At 47.8% G+C, this 25708-nt stretch overlaps 1 protein-coding gene across 6 annotated transcripts in view; it reads left to right on the top strand.

The window, feature by feature from the left end:
• The window catches only part of LOC134521666 (monocarboxylate transporter 2-like), a 43759-nt gene that overhangs the window by 11148 nt on the left and 6903 nt on the right, over nucleotides 1-25708 (top strand). For 5 of the 6 annotated variants that reach the window (XM_063348367.1, XM_063348366.1, XM_063348368.1 and 2 more), the window contains exon 3: nucleotides 21552-21695. In XM_063348367.1, the coding sequence (XP_063204437.1) occupies nucleotides 21552-21695 (144 nt within the window). Of the gene's footprint in view, nucleotides 1-3894; nucleotides 4010-4404; nucleotides 4644-21551; nucleotides 21696-25708 lie in introns of those variants that run through there. The other variant, XM_063348365.1, reaches the window with a different exon arrangement.

Here is a 25708-nt window from a genome sequence, read left to right as displayed (position 1 = left end):
TGCCTGCATCCCTCCCGCAGCTCAGCACCCCCGGAGCTGCTGGTTCCCTTTAATTAAAACCTTGAGCATGAAAATATTAGCGGTAAATCCCTGAATGCTGGAGGTCTTGTGGCTAAACACTGAGGAATGTGTTGTCTCAGCCTGGTCGGGCTCAGCGGCGAGGAGAGCACGGGGGGATGAGGGCAGTTCGGCGCTTGCTGGGAAGGGAAATATCAATCTGTCCCCAGGCTTGTGCTTTGTGATTGCAGCTGGTTGGGGTCCAGCGCCAAGGATTTTGTGGAATTCAAACCTTTTCCCGAGTAATAATCTATATTAGTATGGATTGATCCCTTGGAAAAAGTTAAGAATATTGTTAGGAACATAAATGTGTGTGACTATTTTCGGAGGACTGGGATATCTCTCTCCTTAGACAGATTGCACTGAGGAAAGTAACGGCATCGCGTCCTGGGCCATGGGGACCAGCCCTTCGGTTTGGCGGACAATTGCTGCTTATAATTTCATTCATTAATTCAGAAGCTCCATTTTAAACCGCGGTTATGGATTGCATTTCACTGCTGGTACTTTTTACAAGGAAATGGAAAATGACAACAGAATAGGTTTGAGAAATGTGGGCATGCCGTGGAAGCGAGAATCACAGACGCTTTAAAGAAGTGCAGTTACCTCTTCAGGTGTTCCCTTACCCAGTGCTGTTTTCATGCAGCAGAGCTAGGTACGGATTTATTTTTTTTTTAATGTAGAAGCAATTTCTAAAGCCTTTAATTGACTTTCAAAGACTCAATGAAGGAAAAATACTGTTGGGGTTATAGAGTTGTAGCTCCTACCTTTGGCTGCAATAAAAATGCCTTGCATAAAAGGCTTCAAACAAAATTCTTTCCAAATACCAAAGTGGTCCCTTAAGAATGTAGAAATGCTTTCCATTCTCAGGGGAGCCCAGCTTTTTTATTTTTTTTTATATTTTTTTTTTCAAGAAAAGAAAAAGCATTCAAGTTGTCAACACTATTCACTTCTTTTTGTGACCTTATATTTTAAAAGTTGTTCCTCAAACCTTGGGGCTCAGTAAGAAAGAGAGACATTAGTTCATTTGATTTAAAAATCATGACTTAAAATATCTATGGGAACTGTCATGGAAAGCTTTGCAAATACTGGAAAACAGGCCCTTTTGGGGAGCGAGGAAGAGTTTCAGATTCTGCCTTGCTCCTGGCCCCTTTTCCCGCTTTGCCCATCTTCTTTCGACAGCTGGGGAGCGGAGCGCTGGGAATACGATGGCAGTCGCTTATTTACATGGAGGTCTGCGATAGGGAAATGAGGCATTTGAAAAGGTATTTTGCAATTTTAATCAATTTTGGTGCCGCTTGCCAGCAAATTAAAAAACCTGCCCTCCAGGAAGCGTCTGCTGTCTGTGGCTGAGAGAACGGAGCTGGCTCTGGGGAGGGTCTGTGCTCCCAAAACGGAGGGGGAGCACTCATGTAGGCAACCTCTGTGAGATGAGCCCAAGTCTCCCCAAATTGCCAGGAAGTCCTTTTTGACCTCATCAGCCCAGGATTTCTACTGCCAGTCCCACCCTCTGCCCTCAGGCTGTCGTGCTTTGCTTGTGAGCATCTCTTCAGAGCTGCGAGGGGAGGGCAAAGACTAATTGTTTTCAGAGATCTTTAGAAATCATTTGTTTGCCCTCAATATCTCCCACTGCAACTAGTTTCCTGCTCCAGTTTTGAGTTTGCCACCAGTTTGTGTGAATGTTTACCCAGAAGGTGTCATGGCGGGGTTTGCTGCAGAGGACATTCTTTAATGTGACACTAAACGTGGTATTTCTGCAGAAGGAAACTCCCAGCTGAGGTGATGGCTGGAGTTGTACCTGATTCTTCATCCCTCTGCTCCCGGGGGTTTCCATCTGCCCTCCCCACCTTCCACACTGCTGCTAAGGATGTTCAGTCTCAGGTGTGTTTATTTAGATTTGGTCCGACTTTTTTTATTTTTGGCAGAACACAAAAACCAGCTGCTGAAACAAACTCTATTCCCATTTCTTAGAAAAAAATCCACTACTCCACATTCCCATTCCTTCGTAGGAAAATAGAGGAAAACAGCGCTTTCCTCTTGACCATCCCCTTGTTCAGCTGCAGACAGGGTTCTCATACTGGAGAGACTTCAATAGTCTCCTGTGATGGCAGACTGCCTGCCACTGCACCCTGCGCCTTCGTGGATGCGGGACTGCGCACGGTACAAGCGATGCAGTAAAAGCAGGGATCCTTACGGCCCATAAAGTGGGTCTGGGCTGCACCAAACCAAAACTCTCTGGGTCATCACACCGTGACCCTCTACCTGAGAGTAAAGGTCTCCTGGTCCTTTGAAGTTTACTCAGTTTTATAGGAAGAAAGAAATAGTAGTAATAAAACATCGTACAGAAGTGTTGTAAGGAGATCTTTAAAGCTCTAGATTAACTGTGCCAGGAAAATTACTGAGCAAGGCACTGATTTTTCCTCCCCTCTCCATTATTGCTTTATTGCGGATGCAGAAAAATGGGATTTACAGTAACACAGGATCTGTTTTGGGAGAGTGGAAAGAGGCAGGCAGGGAGCTCCTTCTCATTTCATTAGAGACTGATGTGTTTATACCTGAACCGAGAGTGGTACCGCTGTTAAAATCTAATTCTAAATTAGAGCAGAAACCCCAACCTGGAGCAGCAAGTTTTGTGTCCCCATTCCTTGGGGAGGGAAAAGCTGTGTACAGGCCCAGAAGGGTGTCAGATGGGACAGTGGCAAAGCCTTACAGAGCTCCTCAGGAGTGTAGGGATCTGCTCTGTCCCAGACTATCTGGGAAGGGCTCTTGGGATCCCCATGCAGGGGGTGTGGGCAGGGACCTCTTGTCTTGGTCAGAGCAGGAGGAGAGAACCCACTGCCCCATGACATCGGCACGTGGGTGGTGTTTGGCTCAAAAAGAAGAGGAGGAAAGAAAAGTCAACAGCAGCAGCATTTGAATGCAGATTTTAAAACCCACTGATTTCCAACCACTGAACTAGTGTGACTTGGTTTTGAGTGTGAGGTTGTGTTTTTTGACAACAGACTGAATACAGCTTTACAGGAGATTAGGGAAGAGTTGGTCTGAGCCTTAACGTACAGAGAAGCCAAGGCGGGGGGTGGGGGGATGGAAGCTCTGCTTAGGAGAACTGGGAAGAAAGGGCCATGTTTGCAACACAGTGGAATTGATTTGCAGGTGAAACGTCTTTTGCCAAAATAATTTGTAAAATCTGCCCAAACCCTACTCCAGCCTTCATGGTTACACATGGAGGGCAGAAGGTCTCCCTCTCCCGGAGGCTGGAGGCAGAGCGGGAGGTGACAGGGTGCTGACACCCACCTGCCACCTCCATATGAATGTCCCCAAAATTGGGGCCAGGAGGGCACGTGGCTGAATTCCTCCAAGACCTGTGGGGCTGTTACTTGTGGCAGGAGGAGCCAGGTTGAGCGAGATGCACGTCTGGGAGCGAAACTGCCACTTTCCAGCAAAAGCAAACATGGCTAATGTATATTCTAGTAAAAAGTAGAATATTCTAGTAAAAACTAGAATATACAGCAAATTGGTGAATATAAATACTGGGCGGACACCTGCACAGGTCTGCAATGATGTAGTGGTACGGGGACAGGAGAGCGGCGTGCAACTCTGTAAGGAGGAGAAAAGAGCTGGGATGCTGGTGGAAACACAAGTTTAAAAAAAAGAAAACCATTTCCATTAAAATAACTGAGGATGGTTTAACGAAGGCCCGCGGGGTGGCTGGGTGCCGCTGCTGCCTCCCGCAACGCCTCGCCTTTGGGGGGGGGGGGGGGCGAGGGAAAACAAGGTGGGGGGAAAGCAGAAAGGCAGGCAACGCGGGGCGGGACCGGAGCGGAGCGGGGCCGGGGCGGGACGGTCCCGGACGGTCCCGCCTGGGGTGGTGCGGGCGGCCCCCCCCCGGCCCGGCCCGGCCCCTCCTCTCCCCGCGGGGGGGATCAGTGACGGCGCCGCCGCCGCGATCCCGCAGGTGGGTGCTGCCCGGGGGGGGTGCGGGGTCCCACGCGTGTGCGGGGGCTGCCTTGCGGAGCGGGCCCGGGGGGGAGGGCTGGGTTCCCACGAGCGGTGCGGTGCGGTGCGGTGCGGCGGGACGCAGCCGCCGCTTCTAAGCTGATCCATCTCCACGGGGTGTTTCTGCTCCCCTTCCCCCCCGCCCAGCCCCAGTAGGGATGCCAGCGGCACCGTTGCATATAGCTGATATTCTTTGCGTTAAATGGCAAGGCCAAACGGCAGGGGTGGGGCGTGACATTGGGAATAAATAACCAGCCCGAAGCTGCGTTGGGGCGATGCTGTGGCTGCAGAGCAGGGATCTGGGGGAGCAGCGTCTCCGGAACTGACGCGACGCCTTTGGACTTTGTTTTTCAGGGCTTTCCAAGGAATGTCGGGTGGCCGCTCGCACAGCCTGGCCATGTCATCCTCCGGCCCCCCGGACGGTGGCTGGGGCTGGGTGGTGGTCTTCGGCGCTTTCATTTCTATCGGCTTCGCGTACGCCTTCCCCAAAGGCTTAGCCATCTTCTTTAAAGAAATCCAGGATTTCTTTGGCACATCCTATAGCGAGATCGCATGGGTCTCCTCCATCATGTTGGCCACGACGTACGGTGCAGGTGAGTAAACCTGCACCAGCCCCTGCGGCGTGGGGTGTTATAAAAGTAGAAATGAGCCAGCAATGTCCACCCCAGGCCAGCGTACAGGGATAACAGCAGTGTCCATCTGCACGGGTGTGATTAACGGGCTTATTTTCTGATCGTGTTTCTAGCGTCATTCAGGGAAACAAGTCATTTGTGGAGCCTAAAGGGGCTAAGAAGCAGGTTTTCAGAGGTAAATTGGTCTTGGTTGGGATTTTCAAACAGGCCTGGTGCCTTCTGAATTTGTCTCTGGGTTCAGCAGGTGCAGGCGTTTTTTGACCCCTCTGTGTGCCTTTTGGGCCTGTGGAGGGCTCGAAATGCCTTTGAAAATGTGGTCTGTGACCAGTTTGGTGCTGGCATCCCCTTTATTTCCAGCTGTGTTTGCAGCAGCTTTGCTGCTTTATAAAACAGGGCTCACGTCACTAATATGGGTGCGGGGTTATGCAGAAGCCTTCATAAAGAAAGGCATGCAGTATCTTCTGCCCACCAGAGGCAGAGCTGCATGGTGTCCCCCATTGCTGCATCCCCTTCCCCGGCCACGCTGGCAGCCACGAGCTGCGTTGGGGGATTTCTCTGACACCACAAACAAAATGTGTCCTTGGCCCTGTCACACATCACCTCCGTTCCTCAAAGGCAGGGAGCACCAGCCCTGCTCCTTGTATCCGAGTGGTGAGGGGACAGGCAAGATGTTTCGAAGAGGCGCTGGCCGCCTCCTGCCTTGCTTTGACCCAAGTCAGTAACTTTGCACCCGAGAGGCTGTGAAGTGCAGTGGTGTGACCCAGACCTGGTGTGTTGCTGAGGGTGGCAGTGGTGGTCCACAACCAGAAACCAGAAGATCAAAAGCTTTCTGTGGGCATCAGTGAAAAAGCCCTGAGAATAGGCTGGTGTAAAACAGCTGGGTCTGGGTTTCAGCCAAAGGTGAGCGTGGAGTAGAGCAATAAACGAAGTAGCTGCTTGTTTATTGTGGCTGCTTATAATTACAGCAATGAAATCGCCAGAGTCAATAATTCTTATCAGTTGCAGTGCAGTGCATATAACTTTGCTCTTTTTTTTTATGCTTTTGATATCACTTTCATGACTCAATGAAAAACTTGGGCTGCCTTTGATTAAGTCTGTAATGGGAGGTAGGCAGGAACGACACTCTGTAATTGCAGGAAACTTCAATATTTATCCTGGCCATTAAAGCAATTCTGAAAATACTCTTTGTTTTTAAAAATGGATGGTTTTTATTCCTTAATAATGTATTGTAGTGCTTTTTGGAGAGCACAGTTGGTAATGAAAGTAAAGATGCTTTGTAAAGGTTTGTAAAGTGGTAGCAATCTACTCTATTGTAACCCACTGCAAAGGCTTGGTCCCACAGAGAGTAGCTCTGCAAAGGCTGAATTCCTCTTTGAGACCCCACACATGGAGCACTTCAAGGGCAAAACCCAATTAGCCATTTAGAAAGAGAAATCCTCCACTCAAGCCAGTGCCATTGTCCTGGGCCACCCCCTTGGCCTCCCTGATGGGATGCTGAGCCCGAGCCCTGGGTAGCACTGCAGCTTTGGGATAGGTTTCCGCTGCGACTTGTTATTAAATGCAGAGAAAAGCACTTTTCCCTCAGCCCCAGCAATATAAATAAGGAGTCTGCAGTGAAAAGGAAACAGCCGGGCTCTCTATGGGCAAGTGGGTTGCAGTGGGGGAGGCAAACTGCCATGAGGAGGCAGGCAGAAGGACCGCTTGTCATTTAGATGCTATGCAAGTGCTGTGTTAAGGGGCTAGGGTAAATTATGTGGAATGTCTCTGAAGCAGTTAGTTGGGAAAAAAAGGAAAAGCAGGTGGCCCACGGCTTTGGCATGCTCGGTTGCCTACAGACGAGCGTCTTGGAAGCTGCGTGTTTTAGAAGTCAAAGAGAGATGGCTAATGTTTGGTACCAAAAGTATATGAAGGAGTGGAGGTTGCTGTAAATTTCATGGTCTGGTACTGAAATTAGGACATCACTTTTTGGGAAGGCTGGGGTTGGGGTTTCGATTTAGGTGAGTGTGCTAAATGTGTCCCATGGAGAGCAGGGACCGCGGCTCTCCCTGATGGCTGGGTGCCTGACATGTTTCTGTCTTCCCAGTAGCTCAGGGCGTTGTACAGTGAAAACCGTCTTCCTGGAGAAATGCTGTTTCTTCTGCTGCACTCAGTCTTGGGTAGGTGTTAGCTGGGGCTCAAGGCACCATCATGATGGTCTTGTGTTTTCAGCCAGTTTGCTGAAGGCACGCTTTGGTTTGGACACCATCATCCACAGTGAAGCCGTGGGAAACCCTGCTCTGCCATGGGGTGGGGCGAGACCTTGATGGCGCATCCCCAAAAAGCATGCTCCCTCTGCATACTGTCACGTGCTGAAGCGATATCCCATCGCCTATCCAGTAATGCTGCAATAAACGCACCAAAGTAGTTAATCTGTAGGTTGAGGGCTCCCTGGCTGTGGGTTGTTGCCAGCTCTGCTTTGTCTTCCAACAAAAACATGTCCCCCCCACCCTCTGGTATGGCAGAGATACTTCGTGCCTGACCACAACTGAGTGAGGAACATGCTCTGCAGATTAACCCTGGACCTGTCAATGCCCAAAGTTGCTCGCAGGGGTGTAGCTGGGGGACTGGAGCCTCTCAGGGTGCAGGTCACGGCCGACGAGCTGGTGCTGGGGCAGGTGAAATGCTGCTGGCATCTCCTCTGTCTTCTCCTGTCTGCAGACTCTCCAGCCCACTTCCTTCTCTTTCTCTGCAAGTGCTCAAGCCAGTGCTGTGCGCGCTGCACCTGGGATGTTGTAGTGGAGTTTTATCCCAATTAACTGATCGCCTCCTGCCTTTTTGCAAGGAGCTTTAACTACCATCCCTTATGCTATTATATGGTAATAGGGGAGGTGATACAACTGGGCACTGTTAGACTTAATTGTAGGTGATTATACCTTTGTTCCTTCCCACTTGCCTTGCAGTTGCTCAGAGTTATGGCCGTTTAATAGTCCTCCCCTCCTCTGCTCTGCTCTTGAATGAGATTTATGCTCGTTTGATCATCCCGCTCTCTGCAGCGATCCCGGCTGAGGCGCCGAGTTGCTCGATGGCTGCAGACGGGGCCGTGGTGGGAGTTTGCAGAACATGGAGCAAATGAAACACACGTGCCCAGAAGTGTATTTAACACATCTAATTTGATTGACTGGGCATTTAATACTAGAGCGGGTTTGACTTATGAACGACCTCAGTGATTTGGAAATTCTCCTTAAAGGAACGGGGCGATGGTTCCTGTGAGCTGCCAAAGTCTTGCTCTGCTGCTGTGCTTGTTAGAGCTGTTGGGATGCCCGTGCGGCAAAGCTTGACTGACTTTGCTGAAAAACTAGAAAAAATCGTTAAACACTGGATTTTTGGTAATCTTTTCAGAAAGCAAAGAAATTCTAAAAGTGCCAAAGCAAGCTTTTATCATAGTCCTGAGTAGCAAGTAGAGTTACTAAACCAGGTAATTATTGCCATGGCTTCTCCATTCCTTCCTGTCCTTTCCCACAGCAATGGTGAGCAGAACTGTCACAGGCTGTGCGGAGGTGCAGGGGGGTGTGCAGTCTGCAGCCGCGTGGGAACCGTCCCGGGGCCACTGAGCATCTCCTGCATGGGGCATCAGGCCCGTGTCCTGGGGGGGCCAATGGGGCCAAATGGTGCATTTGCTGGTGTCAGGTTTGGGCGTCACAGCCAGGAAAGGAAAGCCCCAAACTTGCCTCACCTCCACCCCTTCCCCCTGCTCCACCAGCAGTAAATGGCCGTGATTTGGAAGGTGGCCACGTAGATCCAAAGCTTTCCTCACGAGTGTGCAGGCTCCACTGTTTGCTCAGTTGGCTTCAGGGAAGGACTGTAGTGTTGGTGTCCCCTCCCTGGTGTTGGGCCATGTCCCCGGGCTGTGCCGTGGACACGACCAGGACTCAGGGCAGCGAGGCCGGGCAGGGTGGTTGGCTGCCTGTGAGCTGGCATCCGAGTATGGGGATGTCCCCGTCCCCAGGATCTTGGGGCAGCCGTGCCACCCGGTGCCTTGGCAGGGCACAGAGGGTCTGATGCTCTCATTGACAACAGCTTTTGTTTGCAGACATCCTCAGGAAACAGTGACTCGGTTCCTTGGCACGCTCCTTGGTGTGGGGACTAATGTTTTTAGGCTGTGCTGCTTACTGTGTGACAGAGCTTATGTTTGCGCTTTGTAAATAATGCAAATGAAGCATATTTTCTGAAAACACTCACATGGACTCACAAATCTCCACTGGAGTAGCTCTGTTGACTTTGACAGCATGGATGCAGATTTACAGTGACTACCTGAGGCTTTAGCTTGTAACACCAGAGCAGTGCCAGTTTTTCAGATGAAGACTGAAAAATCAGCAGCCAAGACTGTTTCTGCCCTTCACTTTTTGCTTAATTCCCCTAGGAAGCTGTTTTACACCAGCCGAGGCTCTGGCAATATATATTGCAGAAGTTTTAATGTGTCTTATCCCCCAGTTTCTTAATCTGAACTAGGTTGCAGAAAACAATTCTGTCACTATAATACAAGTAGTAAAACAGATTAGTGTGCAGTAAAGTGGATAGCCTGGACTTTATGATAGGGTACTTGTAGTTCTCGGCAGTGTTCATGTTCAGCAATTCCACGTTTCCAGTTGCGGAGGGCAAACCGGGAGGTTTGTGAGTAAGGAGCATGAGGGAACATTGCTTTTCTCTGACCAAACCCTGCAGGGTGAAACCCTATCAATCTGATAAAAAAAGGATTTCTGTTTCGCAATGTTTCTATTTTTTTTTTTTTTTGTCATGGGTGAAGAACTCATTCCTTACCCCAAATGAGAAAAGTATTATGGAGCAAAGTCTTCGCTAGATGTAGAGAAAAGGAACGAGGATCTGTCCATAAGAGACCGGGGGAGATGCCGTCATCCTTCCCTAAAGGTGCTTCTAGCTGCACCTCAGCTCCTGGGTATCAGGCTCTGGGGGTGACGAGGACATAGAATCATAGAGTGGTTTAGGTTGGAAGGGACATTAAAGGTCATCTAGTTCCAGCCCCCCTGCCCTGGGCAGAGACACCTCTCACCAGACCAGGCTGCTCAAAGCCCCATCCAGCCTGGCCTTGAACACCTCCAGGCATGGGGCATCTGTAACTTCACTGGGCAACCTGTTCCAGTGCCTCACCACCCTTATCATGAAAAATGCCAACATTGTCAAAATGTGGAACATCATAGGGCAGCCATCGTGCTGCTGCGTACCCTGGGCAGGGTTTCCTTTTGCATACTGCCTCCTTGGACTCCCAAGGAGAGTCCATCATCCAAGGACAGTCCAACATCCTCATGTGCAGGGATGAGTTTTGTTCAGGGAGACAATCTCAAATAATATAATCGCAAAAACTAAAGCCTTTGGCCTTCACGCCTTCTGACTTGGGCTCTGTGTCCATGTCGTGTTCACAATACCAAACTGTGCTGCCCTCTTCCCATTTTTAAGGGTGACGCATTTCAAACTAGGCCACAGATGAGTCCCTGGTGATAACCATTACCCAGGGAAAGCAGGAGGTGGTTGAGCTCCCAGGAAGGAAAAGATAAGCAATATTAATTTGCTAGTAATTTAGTTGCCCTATTCAGCATCGGGGGAAGTAGCCAAACATTCTAAAAATAAGAAATACTGATGCCACTAGTTTAATAGCAGCAATGTTCTCATAGCTGTTATGGTCTCCTCTAAGGCTGTAAGAGAGGTAAGGATCGTGGGAAGAAATAGTGTCTTTTATTATGTCCAACTGTTAGAGCTTGAACAATGAGCCAGCTTTCTGGCACGTGTGCTAGAATAGAGAGAATAATTTAATATCCAGGAAAGTATCTGCATTTTTGATTTTTTTTTTTTTAATGGTGACTGTGTGGTCAAAATGCTCCTTCCATCATTGTAATGAAACCACAGAAATCACCTGAGTGAAACTCAGAGGTCAGATCCTGACACAGAGTCATTTCAGCTGATAAGCTTAAATAGCTGGGGCTACAGCAGGAGACATCTGACCATATTTTTTTCCTTATTTTGAAGAATCTCACTCTTTTGCAACTGCTGTGCCGCTAAGCCTTGTGTGTGCATGTTAGTATACAGTTTGTAGATGTAAATAGGTGCTGCTTCTGTTGCCCCTTAATACATAAAAAGCTAAGTTGCACCAGGACCGTACACTGTTTTTATTCAGTATGTAGTGCAGAGGAGTCTTGGTCTCAGGCTTGCTATTTGCTGCTGTAATACTCCCCCAAAATCCCCAGGGTGCTGTTCTTACAGATCCAAATTTCTATTAAAATTAGGGAATCAACTTCTGTCTATTTTCCAGGACAGGTGCAGAGAGCCACCTCTTGCAAACCCAAAAGAAATAAGAGCATTTCTCAAGTAAAAGCTTTATCTTGAAGCCAGGTGCCAGTGTTTACTACTCTTGTTATTTATTATTTATTGTTTTGTAATGGGATGAAATGTCTCAAGATTTAGTTCTGGAAATGCTCCACAACTGAGCCTTTTCTCCAAAGAAACTTTCTCCCAGAGCTTGTAGCTGCTTAATAGAGCGTCTGCTAAAGCAGCAACGAAGAGATTGGGAAGTTGAAAGTCGACCATTGACCTTGAACATTTAATCCAAAATTTTATAGCTGTATTTTATTACGCTGCTAGCATGATAAATTGCAGTGACAGGTTTAGAAAGCACCTTACAACATGCAGTGGTGTAAAGCTATATTAATAATGAGTTTGATTCTGCAGTTTCTAACTTAATCAAAACTGCCAATGTTCTCTTCTGGTCTGGTCCAAACTTCATCAAAACCTTCTCTGCCTCCAGAAGGCCTCACCCAGGGCTCTCCACACATCCCGAGTGCTTGCAAATAGTTGGGAAGTACCGGAGCACTAAAATGGGGAACCTGAGGCGTGGGAAGGGAGGTGTCAGTGTTTTTTCATCCAAGAAGCAAGTGGGTGACAGAGCCCCGGCCAGTCCTCAGGAGACACAAGCTCTCTGCAAGCCAGTTTTGGCTCAGATGTTGCCTGATGGACCAGAAGCGCCAGGGCAGGACGTGCCTTGACCGGTGGGGGCTTTACTGTGTTTCCTGCTGAAAGCTCAGTGATGGGGCTGACTGGAAAAATTGCATCTTGTGCATTGCCCAGCATTTTGCGGTGGATTTTCTGTTTGTGGAGTCCCAAACGGCTGGGCACCCCCCTTGCCGCAGGGAAGAGAGCTGTTTGCGTGAGAGCTGGTTGCCTGTGCGGAGCAGCCTACGGGGCTGTTGTCTGGTTTAAGAAATAATGTCTGCAAGGCATGAGTCCTTTTGCAGATACTGTGCTCACATGCTGTTGCTGCTGTTTTCATCCCCTGCTGCTGAGAAATCAGCTGCCGCAGCACGTGCTGGGGCTTTTTCTTGTTCTTTGAGAAACCCAGAGCCCCAAGACTGTGAGTTCCCACATGAGTGGCTTTGCTCCTAAAAAGCCGAGGGGTTATCCTTGTGCATTACGCGTGGGTGGTTGCGCTGTGGGCTTCCCATCATTTTCTATAACATGGGCTTAGCAGAAAAATAAAAGGGTGAGTTACCTGGGCACGGTTTGCATTTGGGATGCTCGGCCCATACGGATGCAGCGAGGATCTGCGGTGCACAGCCGGCTGCTCGCTAGTCTTTCCGGGAAACCCAGCACCCGTGTCCTCTGGGTCCTGTGTTTTGTCTGACCACCTCGCGGGATGTCTCAGTTACCTGAGCGTGTCCGAAACAACATGAGCACCTCCATCATCAGCCCTTAGTGCTGAGCGAGGGTTACAAGAGAGGAGAGGGAGAGGAGGGGAGGACAGGCAATATTTGCAGTAATTCATCACGTATCAACTCTCTCTACTTCTGTGCTTACAGCATTGGTTCAATAAAAGTTCTCAAATAGGGCTTTCACTAGGTTTTCCCTAGCCACGTTCTTTCCCACCTGGATATTTTGTGTAGGCTGAAAGAAAAGGAGTATCTCTGTTTATCCACAGTGAATATCCAGCATCCTCCCAGCATGGCCCAAGCGCAGGCAGGTGCTGCCTGCGTACGTGCAGCTCAGCTACCCGGTGCTGGACTTCATCCTTTTCTTTATCATCTCCACCTCTTGGAGTCCCACCAAGAGTCAATCAGCCTCCCTGTGTCATTGCAACAAGATGTCTCCCCTCTCTGGGGCAATCCCTGGGGTAGCAGCACCATTATGATCCTGGATTTTGTTAAGAAAGCTGTATGAGGAATGATTTGATTTCCGTAATGGATGGCGCTGCACATTCATATACTTCTTCTGACTCTCAGAGAGCAGTCAAGCCCTGCAAGGTCACCACGTATGTGCTTATATTTTTTATTTTTTTAAATAGCCCTGTTCTACTTAAGAGCTATAATAGCACTATAGGTTCAGGTGAAATATTTCTGTGTTCGTGGACTTGGTCACAAAGCTTTATCATTTCGCCCTTCATAGGAACTAGCAAGGTCACCAGGCAGCAGTAACAGAGACGTGATAGACTTAATAAAAACTGAGATTAATAAGAACAAGGAACAAGAAAGCAAAGAGTTTTGGTTGGGGTGTTGTTAATGCTTCGCAGGCAGGTGTTAAACCCAGAGTAAGTTATAATCCACTCCCACAAGTGAAGTTCAAACACGTGAAGGCTTCTTTCCCCGGTCAGTACAGCACGTGTGTTGTGTGCTGCCGTAGGAGTGCGAGAGCATTGATGCCAACCTGTCATAGAATCATAGACTCTTAGAATGGATTGGGTTAGAAGGGACCTTAAAGATCATCTAGTTCCAACCCCCCTGCCCTGGGCAGGGACACCTCCCACTGGACCAGGTTTCTCCAAGCCCATCCAGCCTGCAGCTTTTCTGATCCTGGATGGCTCCCCAGCAGAACTGGTCTCCTGGTCAAATTATGTAGGGCTTCCAGGAGATGGACGAAGCCCTTTGGAGAGCATGGCCAGGTAGGGGCCAATTTGCGTGTTGAGCAATGTGTTAAGACAATGAAGGGCTGCTGATCTTAGGGAAGAGGTGTTTCAGCTGTGTAGGGGACTCATGTTCTGCAGCTGGGCTTCAAGTGACAGAAAGGAAAAAAGTCTGTGGTCCTGCCAAAGCAGACGGTTAGCTAAAAAAATCATGGGAAAGAAATTCAAAAAAAAGTGACGTTGTGACCTTCTGAAGGTCAGCGGCAGTGATCTGCTGTGTGGGGAGATCCAAACCAGCAGCCTGGGGAAACCACTGAGCGCGGGCAGCTGTGTGCTCGGCACCTGCAACACCATCCCTATGCAGGAGCGGTTATTTAATTGCCTAAATACGAAGTGACACAGAGGAGGACCTTGGCTCCAGCCCCAATTTTGGAGCTGTTGGCCTGTGGCTCCTCTGTGCGCTGCAAGAGCAGCGTGTGTCGGCTGTGTAATCTGGAAATTGAAATGCCGAAGCGCTGATCAGATAAGATTGCTGGATAAGGAAGAGGACGCTTTGTCTTTCTGACGCTTGGGCCTCGTCTGCTTTGTTTTTTTTCTTTTGTTTTCCATCAGGCTGCTGCTGTGGTAAATGCATGTATTTCTGATGGGCGGTCAGGGTCCCTGGCTTCCCAAGGACATGCCTGGTGGATGCGGGGGAGGGAGGGCTGCTGCTGCTTGGTTTCTGCACCAGATCATTACACCCGCTGCCTTGGCAACTGGGGACGGTGCCCATCCTGCCTGGGACCCAGCACCACAGAGCCTGGACCAACCAGTTTGATGACCAAGTAACGCATCTCACAGAGGATGTGCTGAAACTGCAGCCATTGTCCCTTTAATGTACAGACCATTTTCCTCACCTATGAAGAGTCATAGAATGGTTCAGGTTAGAAGGGACCTTAAAGATCATCCAGTTCCAACCCCCTGCCCTGGGCAGGGACACCTCCCACCAGACCAGGCTGCTCAAAGCCCCATCCAGCCTGGCCTTGAACACCTCCAGGGATGGGGCCTCAAAGGCAGCTTCTGGTGACTGGTTAGCTGTTGGAGCTGCTGTTGCACATGCTGGACTTCAGCCTCCGTACTTAAAAAATGATTATTTGCAGTGCAAAGTAATACTAACGGAAGGTATCAGGGCAGTTTAGGGGTGGACGGGTCTTTGGAAGCTGCCCTTTGGGGTCTGTCAGAGGGGTATTTGGTACCATGGCTGTCACCTGGGGCGTTTGCTCGCTGCCCCTTGTCCTCCAGCAGCGGCGTGCACGGCCATACCGTCTCCAGCAGCACTGCCTGTGGAAGAGCCAGTTATGTGTGGGCTCCTCAGCCATTGTGGGTGCAAAACCATCTGAACCCATCTGAACCAAGCAGTTGAGACTATTAATACATAATAATTATTACCAGGTACCGGCAATTCTTCTCGGGTGATCTAGAGCAGGCATGTGCAGGACTCAGTTACCGTGGGTCAGCTGGTGAGCAGCAGTTCTCCAAGCCCTGGTGACAAACACTTCAAAGCATGAGCCATCCAGGTCCTGCACCTTGGACTTCTCTTCTAGCAAGGCAAAAGCCCGCAAGGCTGCAGGTTTTAACCCTCTCATGCCATTCCCCCTGCATTTGCGACTGTGGCCTGTGTTTTCTCCCGGCCCCTTTCATGCTGAGCATCTTTACCGGGTGCTGATTGCTGCCACTGATCCCCTCCGCCTTGGGAGGTTGGCGGATTCTGGCAGTGTGTTAATAACGTGGGGGCACTTGCTTTCATTTGCGAGGTAATGAGGAGGTTGCTCTGTTACAGTGGGCTGGTACCCTGTTGGATAAATTACGAGGCCAAAGGCAGTGTTGTTATTCCACCGAGGGAATGAGATTATTACTGAGGAAATTGCAGGCCTGCTCCTGTCGTTGTTTTACTACTAGTGTAATAATAGACTTTGTTTTATTAGTATAAATGATTTCCCCCCCTTTCCTCCCAGCTGAGTACGCGCCGCTCCTTCTTATGTCCCCAGTGACTCCACGTAGTCAACGCCAGTCATGTCGTGCTGAGTTCCTTAGTATTATCTGTGTTTTCACAGCAGTTTGGAAAATATGAACTATCTGGGCAGTTCTTCTGGTGCTGACCAATGTCCCTATGCAGTAACAGAGCCACTTTAGAGCCACTTGTCACCGTGGAAAAGCAGGAAAAACTGAGCTGCACGTTGCAGCCCCAGCGATGGGGGCACTGGTGGTCCCACATCTGCCAGCACTGGGGTCTGTGCAGTTGGCTATTTTAAGGCGTTGCTATTTGATCATCTGCACGGCCATCAAATGGTCTTACCAGCAGACATATGATGTTTGCAGTGGCTCCGTGCCGCTTTACACTGTCAGAAGGTCAGTCTTGTGAAACCTGGAAAAAACCCACGTTGCATGGAAGCCTCTGGGTTACGGGGTCTGTCCTTCAGGGTCTCAGCCCTTAGCTGCTGCTCTGGGAGCACAGAAATATTTCAGCAGAAATTCATACAAGCTAGGTTCCACCGAAAAGGAGGAAAACTGTTTCTGTTAGTATGAGGTTAATGAAAATAAATGACAAACCAAACTTTACAAATAAGATATATATATATATATATGTATATATATATATATGTATGTATGGTCAGAGGTATGGGAGAGAAGAAAGTTCTAGTCCTTGTTAAAAATACATTAGTGTTTTGCACCAACACTGGAAGTTTTGCAGCTCATAAAAAATTCATAAGGCTTATTGAGGAAAACAGAAAGGCAATTCAGGTGTCTGTTTTTTGAGCACTGTCGTACTTGCAAGAGTTTAAGCCAGTCTGGATTGATATTTCTTGTTAAATGCCAACTCTGCGTTATGGTCCTCCCTGGATCATAGTTCAGCGGCTCAAAAAGAATAAATGACAAGATGGCCTGACTTTGTGGAAGAGGAGAGAGGAGAGTCCAGGGTATTTTGCATTTTCTTTATGGTTTTACAGTCTCCTCTTCAGGGTCCTTTTCACTTCTGCAAACACAACTCAAGGTGAAAAGTAATTGGACAAGCTAACAAATGAGTTAGGGCTTGCTTTATTTCCCACCGGCGAGTTCCTGTGTTTTGCTTGCCACCAAGATCAGCTTCTTTGACATGGCCTTTCATGTACCAGCTAACAACGAATGGAAATCTGCCACAGGTATGAGAAAAGAGAGGCTTTATACAGGACAGGCACTAAACCAGCATGATTTATATGGGCTGAGGATAGTGCTTTACATTACATCGGTCTTCCAGGAGTGCCATGATCCCAGCAGCATCTTTAGGGGATATTGGGTGCGAACTGTTGCTCTCCAGACTGCAGAGTTTTACTGCAGACAGAACTCACTTTATATGCGCCCTGCTCTGCAAGGGCTTGGCGTGTAAAACAAGGCGTTTCTGAGCTGGCTTTCCTTGCTTTTACCCAGGGTTGATGGTGGGTCCCGCGGAGAGCATGTCCCCCAGCAGTGCCCTGCGAGCCAGGGCAGGTGCAGAGCCCACGGGCATGGCTCTGAGCGAAGCCAGCAGCAGGATGAGGCACAGCAGCCCTCTCTGTCCTCCGCTGTCTCGTGTTATCTCCTCGCCATGAGTGATAAACCATCACCACATCTGAAGTTCATCAGAAGGGAGGAAGCGACCTGCTGGGTTGTGAGAGGGACACCTTGAGTCCTAGGGCTGGTTGGGTGGGAATGCCATCCCCTCCCGCAGCGAAGCACTGGCACTCCTGTGTCGTCAGCCTTGTAATGTGTTGGGGTGCAAGGGAGCGATTAAATTTTACTTCTAATTTCCTCATTAGAAGTTGCAATGCTGCCGTGGTGGTGGGGTTGTGGGCACAGCGCTGGATGGGTGACACTAGCCCTGGCTGCTCCGGTCCCTGAGAAGCCATGCACTGGGGACACACTCAGCAGCTGAGACAGCTTTTGCTCCTTGATGTGACTTTTCAGGGACTCTGACAGCGTTCGTGTGGCTGCTTCTGCAAGGTCAAGCCAGGTAAATGGCGGCTTTCTGAGAGCTTTGCCAGCTGTCTCTCTTGCCCTGCCCTCACCTGATTGTAAAGTAAGAGGCACAAATCACCCCAACTCCTGTTAGCTTCTGCTGTTGGCTCACAAGAAGGATGGATGATTTAGTTTGGATGCCAGGACAGGGAGCCTGTGGTTCCTGCATGTTTGACCAGGCAGGTGTTAGCAAGTAAAGGTGCCTTGGGATGTAAGCTGCACATGTTGTTACCATAATTGTTTTCCGTGTGGTAATATAAAGCATCTTTATTCTTTTCATGCAGGCTGAATAACTGGTAAATGACAGGTCCCACTTTTCAATTCCACCGTGTTTCCAAAGGCTGTCACACTTTTAATTTTTGCAGTGGCTTCAAGCAAAGCAGTAATCGTGTTTCCCATTTCCCACAACTGCGGTGCTGGCTTTGTTGTTCCCTCTTCTTAATTCCTCTGTCTTGACTTGAGCTATTTGATGTTTCCCGAAGCTCCCCAGCACACTGCTGTTGAAGTTATCTAATGCTTGATGGCTAACCAGCCCCCTGCGAGAAATACGCTAGGGGTGGCACGTGGCTGAGCAGGGCAGGAGAGGTGCGGTGAGATCTGCTGGGTGTGATGCTGATCGCTGAAGACATCTGGGCAGGGTGAAGGGCTGTCTGTGCTTCCTACGCCTGCCCAAGTTGGCATGGGTTGCGTGCTGAAGTGTGCACAGCTATGTGACATATTGCGTGCACCGGCTTCTGCCGGGAGTCTGGACAGCTTTTGAAAGGCTGCTCCATTAAAGCCCATGGACATTTCTGTAGGTCCGGATGACTTAAGTGGAAGTAATTTTGGGGATGTGATTTTGCATTTGCTTCAGTGCATTTGAAAGGTCTGCCCAGGACTATTACGAAACCTTCGCCCTCGGAGCAGCATCTCAGGCAAGGTTGGTTTCCCAACTGTTTGAGACCTTGGTTTGGATTCTCTGGTGTCTCATAAAGTATAAGTCTAGCTAATGCTTTCTCTGGTTGAGGTTGAGTGCTCATCATGGCCTTTACTGTGGGTTCTCCTGTGGCTGGAAGGATTAGTCCAGATGCTGTGCTCCTGTTTTCTCCTCTAACTGGCTGCACGTAGTATCTCAGAGGTCTCTGACCCTCGGTCCTGCGTGGGTGAGGCTGGTCAAGGGGATCAAATGCTGTGGCTCACACGCGTGTGCTGTGATCCTGTACGCTGTGCTGCTTTAGCAAAGCAGGCTCACAGGGCCTGGGCTTAAGGTTTCAGGCTGCAAAGGAGAGAGGCTTATGTTGCTTCTGAAGTTTGTCACAGTTCCCTGCGAGCTCGGCCCAGCCCGGGCAGATAACACTTTGGAGACCACAGCTCTCCCACCCGGGTTGGCAAACAGGGGGACTGATTATCCCCCTGTAAAACTGATAACGCTGGCTACAGCAGATGAAGGCTGTTTGCTGAAGGTCATGCACACCTGCTGTAAAGCATTGCTGAGAGATCACACAAGACAAGAGCAGTCACCAATTACAGTCTTGTGGCTTAATAAGTGACCTGGGAAGTTGGGATGTTGTGGAGGACTCTGCACATTCATGGAGGGTGCCCCAGGGGCACAGTACGGGTGCTCTCATTTGTAAAGCCCGTGACTGGGATATGAACTTTTGCTTTCATCTGCTCCAGCCTCTGCCCTGGGTTGTCCCCATAGCCGCGAAGCAGAGCAGAATGTGTCCACCCTCAGGCCCTTCCAGTTCAACATCTGCTGTCGTGGTCGAAACCCATCCTTACTGATGGGTGAAGCCAATATGACAGCTTATGGACTGGAGTGAGAGGGACACGGATCCATATTCCCCTTCTCCGGAGGTGGATGCTGCAAGAGTGGGACATAAATGAGCGCTTTGTTTTACTTCTCATAGCAGGCGCTTCTCTCCCCAGGAACTGCCCCGAAGCAGAGCAGGAGAGGGCCTTAGCAGAAATCCTGTGGGCTTTAAATGCTCTGCTCCATGGTACAACATCCTGTAGTTTTAGGGCTAATGTAAAAGCTCTCTTCCAGCGGGTGGGGTAATTGAAACTGCATTTTCTTAGTTGAGTAATTAGATTGATTCTGGGGAGACGCGGACATGTGAAAAAATGAAAAATGGAAAAGCTGTGTGCCTTTAGGCTGCAGAGGAACGTGGTGGTGCCTTTCTGAGGAGCACTGGCTCAATCTATTGAATTACGGAACACGCTGAGACCAGCTCAAGCATGATGCTAGTCCAAGTCCTGACCAGGGAAAACTTGGTGAGAAAGGGGTCCCTTTCCTGCTGTGCTGATCTGATATATGGATCTCTTTCCCCAAAACGTCTAACTGAATTCAATAGTGCTCTGTGCAGCAAAAGGATGCATGCGTGTGAATCCAGTTACAGGATTAGGAGGAAAAAAAATCTTCACGTAATTATACACTCACAGAAATTTTAATTGAATGGTGCATTTGATGGGGCCAGCTCACAAATCAGGCAGTGACAGGGATGCTGTTAAGACTGTGCTTGTGTGTATTTCATTTACCAGTGGTTTGACCTTAGACATCTAGTGGAAAGTATTTTACATGTTACAGATGGAACAATGGGCTTGATTCCCTGGATTTAACCAGTCATACCTACTGGTTTTTATTCTTGCACATTATAACAGCTGAAAACGTGTTCGGATGCTGTCAGCCGTGCTGAGGGGATACTGGGGTTTTGGGGTCCGGCTTCTGTGCTCAAGCCTGCCGTGGTTTGCAGGGTCTGGAGAGAGCTCTGTCACTATTTCTGGCTGAGATTGTTTAAGCAAAGGTAAACATCCTACCAAACAGCTCTGCGGTGAGGTAGGTCCCACAGTCAAACTCTTCAGAGGTGCCTGTAAGCTTAAAATACCCGTTTGCCAGTAATCTGTATGTGGACGGTGTGGGCTGTTCGTAACGGCAGGAATGAAGGCAGATCCCAAACACCATTGCTGCCTGCTGACTAGCACCAGAAATAGCCAGGTAAGGTAACATGCTCAATGCTGCCTGTGTCCCCCGCCTCATTTCCAGCATCATTTTGGCAGCATTCTGGTTCAGGGCTTTTGAGTAATACAGAATCTTTTCTTTGTATCTCATAGCTTGACTTCTGGACGCTTTATCCTGCTCAGTTTGCTTTCTCCAGTTCTGACTTTGCAGCCTGATCGAACTTCAGAGTTGGCTTGGCTTTGAGAAAGGGGCTGGTCCTGAGACCTTCAAAGTCCCTCCAACATACATTATTCTGTGATTTCGATTTTTACTGGTTCTCCAGCTACTTGAGACTACTACACACAAGACCTCCCTTCTCTCCTCTCCACCCAAAGCTGCTGTCATGTTCCACTTCCTCAGACTTCAATGCTGCCTTTCAGTGCACACAGTCTTTGTTAATCCATTTCCCTCTTTCATAATTTTGCACTTTCCTGAACCACCTCTTTACATAAATGCAAGACCAAACTGGTTCTTTTGAGCTCCAGCTAATCCATCATCCCAAACGGTTTTTACCTACATAGACTGCTACTAAGATTTAATTAACAACTGTTCTGCTGAAGCTTCACTCCTGGTCAGCACGATTGAAATTGCATTAAATAGAGGCATTAAAAATGCAACACTATTCATGATATCAGCCTCATAATATGAACCAGTGCTTTGTGTGTATGGTTCAGCATCATAATAAATCAAGAAACTCCTACGTTGGGATCACACGTTCACCTGATTTGTTACTGCCGTTTGCCTTCTCTGATGACACTTTAAAGTCCTGGGGCAGGAGCTGTTACCAACCACACAGCCACGGCGTGGTACGGGACATGCTGCCATCTCTACGCAGTGCGGATCATCTTTCTCCCTTTTTCCATTTTCTTCCCGAAGCTCCCCTAGAAGCTGTCAGCAGCACCTCAGGGGAGCTAAAATTGCAGAGTTTTACCTGCTTTGTGTCAAACACGCCCTTCTGTCACAAGATAGCTACCTCAAGGAACATTTTGCACTCTTTCCCCAGGTCCCATTAGCAGTATCTTAGTAAACCGCTATGGCAGCCGACCCGTGGTTATGTTTGGAGGCCTGCTGTGTGGCATCGGGATGGTCTCAGCCGCCTTCTGCACCAGCATCCTGCAGCTCTACATCTGCGTGGGCTTCATTACAGGTAAGAAGAAAGTGTCTCCTTTCCACTCGTGCTTGAGGTTCACTTCTGATGCGTCCACACTTGGGCACCTCAGCCGAATGCAATGGGAAGCTGGTGAGATAAAAAGCTGGTGGGACAAGGGCCCTCGCTTATTAACTGCTCCAGACGAATTTTGGCAAACAGCATATCCCCTGCTAAGTGCTGTGTTCCTGGCCGAGCATCGCGTGCGGGATCTTAGCAGGGGCTGTGCTCTTTGCAGATGAGTGCTCTCGGCCAGAGGCAATGGTGACGATGGCCACCAGTGCCCTCAGCTCCCGCTGAAGCGAACGCAGGCTGACTGCGCTCTGCCCTGGGCAAGGCAAGTCCTTCGAGGTACAAATGTGACTATGAAGAAAGCACCTGTGTTCCTATATAACTGTGCATTATATTTCCTCTCTGAGAAGTATGAAATGAGATTTCAGGAACTTGCTTTGCTTGTGAGGTTAGGAGGTCCTTTATCTGAAAATAGTAACCTCTAGAGTTGATTGAAAATGTGCAATATTCTCCATATTGAGAAAAAAATAAATCTATATTTCCTTATTGAAGTTACAATTTGAACTTTCTGTATTGAAATATGAATTTCCATATTAGAAACTCAAACAGGAGAAGGCATAGGCTCAGTCCAGCATCTTTAAAACCTGCAGGTGCTGGGTTATTGCTTTTAAGGGTAGATGGATTCGAGTTCTTGACCTGTGTGAGTATAGATGCTTAATTGTAAGCATTTTTGTTTGATTATTTTGGCTAAGGTTTCTTCCAGTGCAGCTAGGACATCTGCCTGAAAACATGACACAATGAGTTCAAAATTGACTTTTGAGGTTGCAGGGTGTATGTTTTAATGAATGTTTCCTATCTCTCTGCAGCCACATTAAGTGTGGCTGCTTTCTGAACATGAAAAGTGCAAGCTCAACATTTAAAATCAATAAAACCAGCCACTAGCAAAGTAAATTGGGACAGAAAGTTTGTCACCCTATTCTCCTACACCAATATTGCTTTATTAGATCTGTACAGTAGTGAATAAATCCCCATGTAGGATTCCCTCTCTTAAACCTTACTCTTTGTAAGGAGAGTCACTGTAGTTAGATGAAATTGTGTTATTACTGAATGCATAAATCTTCCAGATTCCTTGAAAGAGATTCTAGAAACAAAGCAATGAGAAATAAAAATAACCAATGTCTCCCACGGATAAATTCAATATTTATTGATGCATGAGCTTGCATCATTCCTTGCTAAACAAATGTCCTCTAGCAAGTTGACTAATGCTGGATTAGCACAAGAGAACCATAAATCCTTTGCTAAAAATACATGCATTTTGGTGAGCAGAAGGGCTCAGGGAAGGAACAGTGCTATAGGAAGGCACCAACTCCTATTTTCAAAGGTACTTGTCTGAAAACGTGCCAGGAGGCAATTTTGTGCATAACCCCCACGGGCCTAAGGTTTTTGAAGACCCTGCTCTTTTTTTGGTTGAAATCTGGTCCATTGCCCATCCCAGAGTTGATGGTATGAGCTGTGCTCAATGCACACATGTAACCCTTGTGACAGGGTACAGGGGCAAAGCTGCCCCCGCGTCTCCCTCCTCTTTAATGCCGTGATGTTTTCCTCAGAGGATGTTTCCTTGTTTTTTGTTGTGTTCACCTTTCCCTCCTGCTCGCTGAGTGAGGGCAGCTGTATGGATGAGGTCTTAGCTAATAACCCATCATTTCCAGGCATGGTGCCTATGTGCTGGGGAAGGAATATTAATTTGACAGAGAAGGGAAGATGCTTGTAATCCTGCTAACATGCTCGATGCCTCTAATTACGCTTGAAGTGCTTTCACTGGTCAGGCCTAACGTGGAAGCATTCAAGGGCAATTATGAAGCTGCCTGCTCATCACGTGGCTGAGACAGCATTGCTGTAGGAGGAGAGAGGCTTCTGTAAAGGTGATTTGCAATGACTGTAAAGCAGCCTGTAAACATCACGGTCTAGTCTCCTTCCTACTACCCTGAAAGGAAACAGGCTGATGTAAAGGACCGTGTTCATGTAATTCGCAAGGATGGAGATAAAAACAAGATAGTTGGTAGTAGGAGCTTCCTGCTACAGTCCTGTGCCTTTGGCATATTAATAGAAATCTCTTTAGAGGAGCAGAGCGGGAAGTATCTGTTTACGGTGGAGGGATTAGACACGGCAATCTCAATTGCTTTCTTGATTATGTCTTCTTGCATTTGCATGCAGAGCAGGGACTGGGCTCCGCTGTTGGAGGCAGCTCTGAAGCAGCTCTGTCCTTGATGGCACCGAGCTGTGGGCTGCACGAGGCACTTTGCATACGCTTGTGAAACCCATATTCTCTTCCTCACTCCTTTCCCTATAGCACTTAGAAAAAGAAATGGGGTTTGCAAGCTGTCAACCTGGATAGGTGCCAGCCTGGATGCATTAAATAGGTGTTTAGGCATGCAACCTCTTCTTCAAGGCTGAGGTAGTAGCGGCAAATTTCAAAGCTAAATACGAGGCAATAACAATGGCTCAGACTTTAGTTCGATCTGTACCAATTAGACCGCCACGAAATAAAATGGGATCTAGGGTGAAGCTCGTTGATTAATGGGACTAGGGTCTTTGCCTCAGCTGTAAACGTTGAGCATTGAAATACCTGGTAGGATCTTCCTTTGCTGAGTGAAAATAAGATCAAATAGCTGCACAGCTTACTTCTGTAGCACCACTTATTTCCTTCTAATATGAGGGAGATGTATTTAATCTAGGGAAGGATGCTCCTTCTGGCACAGGCTTGCTTCTGCTCGTGCAACACCGCTGATGGGCCTCTCTGTCATATCCCGTGAGAGAAAATGTGGTTATTTGAGTAACAGTTTCAGCCATGGAAAAGCTGCTGTAGTTTCTGAAAACTGAATAAAATGAATATAAATATTTCCAACTAAAGTCAGCCAAAAGCTTAAAGTAAATTGAAATTCCAGTCAGTCAATTTGAAACTCTCCAAATTTAATTAATGGGAATAGCATGAGGTAATATTAAATTAGATTTGTCTGACTGGCAAATTAATGTTCACATAATAAAAAAATCTGAGTTGATTATTGGTTAAGTGGGTAGCTGGCATCTAGTCTGATTTTCCTTCTCCACACAACGTGTAGTAGATCCCTACCAAAAATGATTCTGTGGAAATGATGGTTCAGTTGCTGCCCTTACCTACCAGCCTGGGAAATACGGAGTTAAAGCAAACTCTAATCCACTGTGTTGCATCTTCTCAGGTGAAAGAAAATGCATTCCTATATCTGAACACCGTCAAGGGTGTTCTCTAACCAAGGCCATGTTTTGCCTCCATAGTTCTCAGGTCAGTCATCTCATGGGCATGAATTTGGCCCCTTATGCATTATGAGCAGACTGTGCTTCCCAAAGACATGTCCTACCGAATATATGGACTGTCTAGAACTACCAAATATATGCACTATCTAGAAAAGTTCATGCTGAGAATGTCTTTTGTATCAAGGCTAATTTTAATATAATGCCATTTCAATTTATTTTTAATGTTGTAAGCTTCCAAGTAATTTTAAAAAAAAAGAATCTTAGACTTGGCAAAAATCATAATTTTGTAAAACCGTTCAAACTGAAGCTATCCAGCATGAGTTGAATTCTGCTGCATCAGTTGGATTCTACTCTATCAGCAACTAATGATAGTGTTCCTTAATTAATTTTGAGAGCCTTGACCTTTCTAAATTCTCTTCTGTAAAGCAATATGCCTAATTATGTACTGCACAGTTAAACAAACTAATTATATAGACTAATGAACAAGAAAAAAATCTGCATGACACTATTTTTGGGATTCATGTTCTCTGGTATAATCACTTCAAGAATTGCATTTCCGCTTTGTTCTAATGTGGCTCATTCTTTCCTGGATGATAGGGTGGAAAATATGTGGCAAGATTTTTAAATGTCATTTTGGTGGAGTTCTGAAAATCTAACTTTTTAAGGAAATACTGCACATCATAGAAATGTTTGAAAAGAGGACATTATTA

The sequence above is a fragment of the Chroicocephalus ridibundus genome, chromosome 10 (assembly GCF_963924245.1).
Source record: "Chroicocephalus ridibundus chromosome 10, bChrRid1.1, whole genome shotgun sequence".
NCBI classification, from domain to species: Eukaryota; Metazoa; Chordata; class Aves; order Charadriiformes; family Laridae; genus Chroicocephalus; species Chroicocephalus ridibundus.
This window is presented reverse-complemented; position numbering and strand designations above follow the sequence as displayed.